At 36.7% G+C, this 10,051-nt stretch overlaps 1 protein-coding gene across 3 annotated transcripts in view; it reads left to right on the top strand.

Annotated features, from left to right (window-relative positions):
- Window positions 1–15: 15 nt before the first annotated feature.
- The window catches only part of LOC110024657 (TLD domain-containing protein 1), a 13,979-nt gene continuing 3,943 nt past the window's right edge, over window positions 16–10,051 (top strand). The window contains exons 1-8 of one of the 3 annotated variants that reach the window (XM_020724750.1): window positions 16–68; window positions 148–250; window positions 336–440; window positions 526–611; window positions 1,548–1,789; window positions 4,451–4,640; window positions 5,742–5,844; window positions 5,929–6,006. In XM_020724750.1, coding sequence (XP_020580409.1) covers window positions 16–68; window positions 148–250; window positions 336–440; window positions 526–611; window positions 1,548–1,789; window positions 4,451–4,640; window positions 5,742–5,844; window positions 5,929–6,006 — 960 coding nt within the window. Of the gene's footprint in view, window positions 69–147; window positions 251–335; window positions 441–525; window positions 612–1,547; window positions 1,790–4,450; window positions 4,641–5,741; window positions 5,854–5,928; window positions 6,007–10,051 lie in introns of those variants that run through there. The other 2 variants (XM_020724752.1, XM_020724751.1) reach the window with 2 other exon arrangements.

The raw sequence follows: 10,051 nt of genomic DNA on the forward strand, positions 1-10,051 counted from the left end.
ACTCCGGGGGAGGGAATGGGAAACTCCCAATCCCCTGCTTCCAATCCCCGCTTCGCGGCGGCGAGCAGGTAACTCCACTCCCTTCCTTCTCTTTCCATTGCTCGATCTCCTTCCCTCACAATTATGGAGATTTTTGCTGTAAATTAGGGCTTTTACTCATCAGGAGCTCGAAGAACTTAATTCGCTCTTCACATCCCTCGCCGCCCAATCCCAGAGCAATTCCAAGTACATCTCTCCCTCTGTTTTTCAGGCGAGAGCCCTAATTCCCATCTCCTTTCTCCCTTTCTGTTTTTCCGTTGCAACCTCTAATCTCCCTTTTTCTTCGAGATTTATAGGCTTATTTTGGCATCCGTGGACCTCTTGCCAATCGGTTGTTTGAATTGGTGAATCAGAAGAGGAGCGATGGCATGATCATTTATGAGGATCTGGTTATCTCCAAAGTTAGTTTCTGCTTTTCTCAAGTTGAAAAAGAAAATTAAGTATATTTTATTGATAGATATGACTTGGATTTCTCCTGTGTGATAGGCTGTGTATGAGAAAGGTACTCCGGATGAGATTGACGAGTTCATTTACGAGTTATGTGATGTTAATGGCGATGGCCACTTGGAAAGGTAGTTCTACTGTATGCCTTCTACAGAAGTTGCTTCCTATTTGCAATTACATACATACCACCTAATTCTTGTATTTACATATGCAACACCCTTTTTTTCTTACATTTACACCACCCAAATCTTTCATATCATATCAAAAATGCCATAATTTTAACTTTTAAAATGTGATGTGAAGTACACCTTTTTATGCATAGGTACAGTGCCATATTTGTAAAATTTGAAATTCAGATGTTAGATATGTAAATACATAAGAATTAAGTGGTATTTATGCTTATTATTTTACTCAAATTGCTAGCGAATAGTGAAAATTTTCCAATTTTATGTTTTAGAGGCTTATTATTTTGATGGATTAATTTTACTGGTATTTTCATCTATCCCTTAACTTTTTTGTGCAGTTTAATCTAGAAAAAGATCACGATTATTTCTCGGGGCATTTGCATACATACCGCCCAATTCCTATGTATTTATATATCTAGCACCTAAACTTTGTTTTTTACATTTACACCATATATCTAACACCTAAACTTTGTTTTTTTACATTTACACCGTCGAAATCTTTCATATCACATCAAAAATACCACTATTTTAACTTTAAAAAATTGAATTCATTTTTGTTTTTTTTGGCATAGGTAAGGAAGCATATATGTAAAAATTGAAGTTTATGCATTAGATATGTAAATACATAGGAAATAAGTGGTATGTATGTAAATCTTCCTTTTATCATGACATCAAGCTGAAATGAAGTATTTATTTACTTTGTTCTTTTAGTTTTTGTTTTGCACTTGGAAGCTCTCCACTATTTTCAATTTTATCCATTTATATTACTTTGCAGTGTTTTGTCATGTTTAAGCTGGGATTTTTAATAAAGGCCAAAGTGAAGATTAGAGGTAAAAATAAAAAGTAATTGAAATCCTAATGATGAAAGGATAATTTTAGGTGTGACCTTGAAGCTGTTTTGGATTCAATCAGTGATGCTGTTTTCAATCCAAAGAACACTCAAACAGCCTTGGGCTCATCAAAGACTTCCATGAAAGCATTTGTAAGTTCTGCAGAATTTTCACGGGAAGTTGATGGAAAAGCTGGGAGTTTTATGTCCTTTGTTGATTTTAGAAACTGGTGTAACCATAAACCATCTGCTAGAAAGTACCTTGGAAATTTGTTGAAGCCACCGGATGCAGGTGAGTTCATTTTTTTATTTTGGAGCATTTACATACATACCGCATAATTCTTATGTGTTTACGTATCTAACACCTAAACTTTACTTCTTACCTTCATAGCACCCAAATCCTTCATATCAGATAAAAAATACCACTATTTTAACTTTTAAAAAAGTGAAATGCAACTTTGTATGCATGGGTAAGGTGGCATATATGTAAAAAGTGAAGTTTAAGTGTCTTAAATACATAGGAATTGAGTGGTATGTATGTAATTCTTCCTTTTATTTATTTATTTATTTATTTTTGTGCTGATCTTAGAATCAAATTGTTTATTTCTTCTTGACCATTTGATTTAGGGCCATTGACATACATACCACCAAATTTCTATGTATCTACATATCTAACACGTAAACTTTGCTTTTTTACATTTATGCCACCTAAATCTTCCATATCACATCAAAAATACAGTCATTTTAACTTCTAAAAAAAGTGAAATAGACCTTTTCATACGTAGGTAAGGTGGTGTGCATGCAAAATTAAACTTTAGGTGTTAGATATGTAAATACATAAAAACTGAGTGGTATGTATCTAAATCTTCCTTTGATTTATTTAGAAGTTGTGATAGTTTTTACAATAGAAGAGTTTGTTCGATTTGAAACATTTTTAGTACCTCCCTTTTCTTCTCACTTAATGTTTTCCAAGTAAATTAATTGGAAGCTTCCTTTCTCTTATTTCCAAAAGATTAGTTGAAAATGAGTTGTTTGTACATTAGTGACAAAAAATGGTTGTTACTTACATAAATAGGTCTCTACAAGAAATCTATCACCAAGAAAAATGGGCCTCGAATTTGGCTTATGAGCTATTTGGTTTGCTGAAAAGGAAATACAGAGTAAAAAGAATATATTGTATTTGAAATATTTTATAGTTGTTTGGTTCGTTATAAAATAAATACAAAATTTTGTATCTTCTTGTTTGATTTGAACTAAAAATAAATTCAATTTAAAATAAATCTATTGAGGTGGGTCGGTGAGTAGTCAGCGGCGTCAGCCTCACTTTACCCAAATTCAGTGAATTCCAAATACATTAAAAATAAACTAAAAAGTGAATTCCAAGTACATTGGAGTTTTATAGTGTATTTGCGTTTCTTCCAATCAAATGTTTCAATTTTTATAACCCCCGCAAAAGATGCAGTACACTCCTTTTGCTGCGACTAAACAAACCCTAAAAGATTGAAGATTACTGGGAAATTGTATTAGGTTTTGGAACGAATCGAGCTTAAACTAAAATCAATGAGTTGACTAATGAGCTAGTATCAATTTGGATTTAACTTAAATGGAGTAAACTTGGATCGAATCAGGCCAACTAGAGATCAAATAAAAATTTATATTTATGCTTATTTTCATGTAAGAATAAATGCATGTCTAATGGATATTGTATAATGTATCTATATAGTTCTTGCTGTTGGTTTGACTAAGACATATCTTAATAAATTGAATCGATCTTGAATTGAAATAAACATGACAACTTTAACTTAAATCATGATCAAATCAACCCCAGATCAATAACATTGATGTTGAGATTCGATTCAAGGACATTCAGACCCTACATGAGCAGATCAGGGAGGAAATTGCTAAGCAAAACATCAAGAATCATAAACAAGCCAATAAGTGTCGGAAAGCTATGATTTTCAAGAAAGGTGACGTGGTACGGATCAAACTAAAGAAGCAGCAATGTCCTGTAGGTTCATTTAGAAAGTTCAAGCCTAGAGTTGTCCATTCAGAATTGTTAAGAAGATTAATAACAATGCATACATGGTTGACCTATTGGGAGATAATAATATTTCGTCCACTTTTAACGTCGTTGATTTTCCAATGTACAACAAGGGTTTGGATGTTCTAGGAGACGAGGGTGAAGTCTCTCCTATTTGGGGAGATTGATGCGAGACACGGGACCTTTCCCACGATACCGGGATACGACGGTGTCATCTCCCACGGTCGCGGGAGTCCAGTTGACCGAACAACCGAATTGACTCCCTTTTTGTTATGTTATTTTAATTACTTTCCTTTATTTTATGGAAGTTTCTTCCTTTGCTTCTTCCTTTCTTATCCTTTTCTATTTTTCTAGTTTCTAACGAGGTTGTTCTCTATTGATTGACCTGTATATATGTTGTATTCTGGTTTGGAATTGGGGCTAGCTTGTTTTTGTATTTTGAGAGTTTATTCTTGGGTTTCGTCCCTCCCAGAGCATTGCAGCCTTTTCTTCTCGTAAGTGTGTTGTAGCTTGCCTCGGAACAGGTGGTGGATCCCTCTCACTGTACGTACCTTGCTAGTTTATCGTTTGACCACTGTTTTCAGCAGAGAGCCGTTGAGCTCCTCCAATCGCTTGCCTATCAGCAATTCTTATGCATACCTACCACCTCGCCTATGCTTGAAAAGATATATTTCACTTTTTAGAAGTTAAAATGATGGTATTTTTTATGACATATGAAAGATTATGATATAAATGTAAAATGTAAAGTTAGGTGTTAGATATGTAAATATATAAGATTTGGGTGGTATGTATGTAAATGCTTCTTTTTATAGTCATATCATGTGCATAGACTCAACTATCTCTGTCCTCATTTTATATGACTCCTTCCATGTCTCGCCATCTTCAATTTTTCTTCTTTATTTTTTTCATTAGCTACGCCAGGCTTTCAAGTTCCACATCTGCTTCATCCAGAAAATCTGAGTCCTGAATCCCTGACTCTGCAGAAAGAATTTGCCTGGCATATTGCTGGAGCTCTTTCTCAATCAGAAGCAGTGCAGTGGAAGCTTGTTTATCACAGCGCAATCAACGGGTTCAGTTTTTCAACATTTATGGGCAGCGTTTCGTGAGTTTTTTTATTCAGAATATTTCATTTTTTTTCTCTTGCTGCATGTTGATATTTGCAAATTAGAGGACATTATTGTTGAGAAAAGAACAAAAAAAGCACTTACACAGCATGGCTTCTCTCGGAAAATGATAGCACATTGTTGTTGGGATCTTCATATTCTTAAAATGCGGCAATTGCTTGTTTTGTATGTAATTCAGAATATTTTTCTTATTTATGTCATAAATGTTAGAATGGCATATTTTCAAATGTATGAAGGAAATGAAGCATATTCATATTATTGGATATCATCAGCCAGCTATTATAACTCATTCTCAGATACAAGTAATTAAAACATTTGATTGATCAGTACATTATGATATCATCTTTGAAATTTAAGAGCTGTTTGGGATCATTTTTTTTATTTTTTTATTTTTATGGGATGTGTTTATAAGAATATATTCATATTGTACTTTACTTGAAATAAAACATATTTGATATATTATAACATGATTAATTATTTTTAAAAACACTTAAAATAATTTTTAAATGTTTTAAGTGTTTTTAAACATAAGATAATTGTTTTTGGGAAAGAAAATGTATAAACATGCAAAAAATGCACTAAACAAATATATTTTTAAAATAAAATTAAAAAAATAATAGACAGAAATTATTCCAAACAAGCCTGCATTAGCAATCCTTTGATTTGCCTGGAAATATGTATGCCATTTCCATTTTTTTTCTCTATAATTTACGTAAATCATTTTCGTTTTAATATGTTTAAGCTAGCTATTGAAGCACCACTGCCATTTTAGATTTTGTGGGAACATAATACACTGATCACTTAATGTTGAATTGGTCTTCCAACAAAAACTTGTGAGCAGTTACATACATACCACCCAATTTCTATGTATTTAAATATCTAACACCTACACTTTACCTTCTACATACACTGCCCAAATTTTTCATATCAGATTAAAAATAACACTTTATATATATATTGAAGTTTAGGTGTTAGATATATGTAAATAAACAGGAATTGAGTGGCATGTATCTAAATCTTCCAAAATAGTATTTTATATAAACTCTTTTGTAATTTCTTAACCTTTTAATTTGTACCAGTGTAGGGGGGCCCACAGTTTTGGTTATTAAGGATACGGAAGGGCACATATATGGAGGATATGCTTCCCAGCCTTGGGAGAGGCATAGTGATTTTTATGGAGACATGAAATCATTTCTGGAATCAGCCTTGGGAGAGGCATAGTGATTTTTATGGAGGCATAGTGATCATAGTGATTTTTATGGAGACATGAAATCATTTCTGTTTCAGTTATATCCACAGGCATCTATATTTCGAGCTTCTGGGCAAAACAATAACTTGCAATGGGTAATGATGCCATTTTTCCCTATCTTTGTTCTTTCCTCAATGTAAATTATGTTTTTGTTCGGGTTGATTTTCAAATTTACAAGAATCAACTTTTTGTCTGTTCCTGCTCAACATAGCTGGAAGAATGGGTTAGGCATTTTGGATTTAATTTTGAAAAGTATGATGATTATGGAAATTAATTGGAAATTTGGATTCCTTATTAGATTGTGGGATAGGGACAATTAGTAAGCATTAGCAAATAGGGGCATTTACATGCATACTATACAATTCTTATCTATTTACATATAATTCATGCATACCACTGAAATAACTTCACATAAAAAATATAACCATAACTATCTTATTAAAAATGAAAAACTCCTTTTCATGCATAAGTATATGACACTAGGGTGTTTTATAAGTGTAAATATCAAATTTTTTGTGTTAGATATGTAAATACATAAGAATTGTGTGGTGTTTATGTAAAACTTCCCAAGCAAATAAATTAATCACATTTCTCACTATTAAATTTACGAACCATTGATTTTAAAAGGTGTGGTTTTGATATGGGCACAATGTTAGTGCTGGTGGCAATGATGATCAAAGCGACGAATAGGCTTTATGAATATAAGTTCATTGGAACTGGCAATGAACCTGAAAAAATGTCTCTTGAAAAAATATACTATTAATCTACTTGAAGGAATGATAATTCTTCGTTGTAACTTTACTGGCTCTCCTTTGGGAAAAATTATTCCATCAGAACACCTGACGCAAAATTTGCATCCGGAGTCCAGTGGGCACGTGCCACATAGAAAGTGGGCCCCACCCCTCTATAAAACACACCAAACCAGTGTATTATAGTGGGTCCCACTTGCCACATGGCAAGTGCCCACTGGACTCCGGACGTAAATTTTCGTCCGGTGTCCTGATGGAATAATCTCTCCTACTATGAATACTTTGAAAACCTTGAAGAAATAGGAACTGTTTGAAGATGCTTCTGTCATTGACATCTAGTTGGCAAGCTTGTTTTTCACCAAGGCTTGGAATATATCTTTGTTATGGAGGTTAGTTAGGACATGTAAAATATGAAGGTAATTTAGTATTAGGAAGCGTGCGAAGAAATCTCCTGAAAAAATGATTATTCTTGATACGCCACCAATAAATTTTCATCATCCGACACAAATCTCGAGTCATGACATGAATCTCGAGACAATATTTTAAGCAGGAAAGCAGGAAATATTCAAATCAGGAAATATTCAAATCTTGATAAAAAGTTATTCATAGCTCCAATTTCAACAAATTTATAGTCAAACTGACCGACTTGATGAGATAGACCTAATAATATGAAAACTAGCCCAATCCAAGTCAAATCAAATCCAGATCAAGTCATTGAACCACACTTAGATGATTTTCGGACACATTTGGATGGTCAAACCGTTGTCGAATATGTCAAGTTTATACTCGAATCGAACGGCTCGACAAGTCAAATCCAACGAGCCCAAGATCACTCAATTCTGACACATTAAGGCACTCAAATGCCTATTGAACGTCGTATGATCGAGGGAAACTCTCCAGATCGTCCGATCAAAATTATTCATATTTCTGCGTTAATTGCACCCAGAATACTATAAATAGAGTCACATTCCTCTCATGAGAGGGGTGGAAGTCTGGAGAGAGAGCCTGAGACCTTGAGGAGAAGCTGCAGTTCAGCATCACCGCTGATCATCGTCGACCACTGCCGACCTCCATCGTCGACCACCGCCGATCGCAGTCGACCATCGCTGACCGCCGAAGACCACCGCCGATCGTCGTCAACCTCCGCCAACCGTCATCGATCACCACCAACCGGACGTTGTCAGTCATTAGTGTAATCTGGAAAATATAATTACCATTTCCCGTCTGAGGGATAAGGGATTTTTGTAATCATCAATCAATAGTGGATTTTCGCAACTAGGCCAGGCCCCGTGGTTTGTTCCTTTACGGGTTTTTCACGTAAAAACTTCTGGAGTCATCACTGTTTGTTTCTCTTTCATCTGTGTGTGTGTGTTGAACTTTTGTACAATGCTAAGACAATAGTTTGTTACTCTATCACCGCGAATTTTCTGGCACGCATCAGTTTGGCGTTGTCTGTGGGAAACGAAGTCCCGTTCGGCAGTGTCTTGAACTCTAAGACACCGAGCCCCTGCTTCTTTTCCCAATGATGTACTCCATCCAACTGATGAAGGAACCTCCTTCACATCATTAAGATCTTCTCCGATGTATTTTTCAATGTTGGGTGCAACCTTCACTACAGTCTCGAAAGACTGGGGGGAAACCTTCACTGCAGTCTCGAAAGGTCGTTCATGTTAATGTCCAGGGCACTACTGTTGTGAGGAAGTCATCTCACATTTCATTCAGATTACAAGTTCACAAAAGTCACTACTGTACTCGGGGGCAGTCTTCACCGCAAATAACACTTCCTCTGCGCCTACTCATCGTAATGGGGTCTTCTTCAATTAGATCAAAAAGCTGATATCTTCATGGCTTGATAAATGGGTTGTTTTACAAGCTCACGTGGAAAACGTCCACGCTGAGGGGAAAAAGGATTCGAAAGCAAGCAACTAATAAGTTGTCAAACATTTTTTTTTAGTATGACTGCAACCATATTTCCAAGAAAATATACGGTCCATTACAATTTACGCCCTAATCTCGAGAAATGCAGAACATCTCTGACACCTTAGGCTTAATCGATCCCATGGGGACTTGATTTGACCTCTTCCATTACAGCCTCAGATATGTCAAAAATTCTTGGTAGATTTCCTTCGACCTCTTTCATAACATATTACGGTCTTCAAGCAAAAGCTTCAACCAACAACCTAGGATAGGTCAACCATCCTCAATGGATTTCATATGACATTGTTACGGGTTAATACCGTCGAGCATCTCTGGTTATACAACTCAGAAATGGTCTTACATCCTCAATGGATTCCTTTCAACCATGCTCCTAGAAGTCGATACCGGAAGGCAAGACCCGATAAGAAGCTACCATGCAGCTAGAAGACGAGCTCAAGAGGGTCTTCACTGGAAAACCTCAGAAGGCTACAAGCCTTAGAAGAATTTTGCACAATTAAGAAGCCACAACAACCATGGAAGAAACAAAAAAAAACATTATTATCTACAAAATGTTACATCAGATGATTAAAAAGGCTACAAATATCAACATATACTTGTATAAGAGCTATAATAAAGCATCGCCTCCCCAAAATTTCAGTACTTTTGATGATCTTGAGGGAGTTCCAGATATTGTCACCACATAAGCATGAAAATCATTCCCTCAAAGCACTGTGAGAAAACTATAATTTTTTTTCATCACCTCTGAAATACACCGCAATGAGAAATAAGATCTCGTTGCTTGCCTACTACACAGGATGGTGACGACTTTACTCTTTGTTGCAACTCTGCATCGCAACTTGGCACCGCAACTCTGCACCGCAACTTTGCGCTGCAACTCTGCACCGTAGTTCGGCACCACAATTATGCGCCGTAGCTCGGCACCGCAACTCTGCGCCGCAACTCAGCACTGCAACTCTTCACCTCTGCCCAAAATGATTTTCTTCAGAGAAATCATGTATCAGCTGAGGACTTCACCCCTACATTCTTTCATGACATTGGACATCCAACGCATCGCGCACTGCGATACTTCGCCAGCACTCTGCCGTGACACACTGACACAACACGTTGCTGCACTACAATGCGTCACCCCGACGCACCATCATAATGCATCTCCAAGCCGCAACGCGTCGCAGCTCCGCAACTCGTTGCCGTGACTCACCGTCGCAATTCGTCTCGACATCACAACGCACTATTGCAATGCATCATCGCGCCGCGATGCACTGTCGCAACTCGTCGCCGCGACGTTGCCGCGACACACCGTCACAATGTGTCGTTCCGTCGTAACGCGTCGCCGCAACGCACTGCTACAACGCGTGACGTCGCTGCAATGCCCCGCCGCGTCACGCCGTCGTAATGCACTGCCGCGACAAGTCGCCGCGACGTACCGCCGCACCGCATTACTAAAACGCGTGAC

The sequence above is a fragment of the Phalaenopsis equestris genome, unplaced genomic scaffold (assembly GCF_001263595.1).
Source record: "Phalaenopsis equestris unplaced genomic scaffold, ASM126359v1 Scaffold000264, whole genome shotgun sequence".
NCBI classification, from domain to species: Eukaryota; Viridiplantae; Streptophyta; class Magnoliopsida; order Asparagales; family Orchidaceae; genus Phalaenopsis; species Phalaenopsis equestris.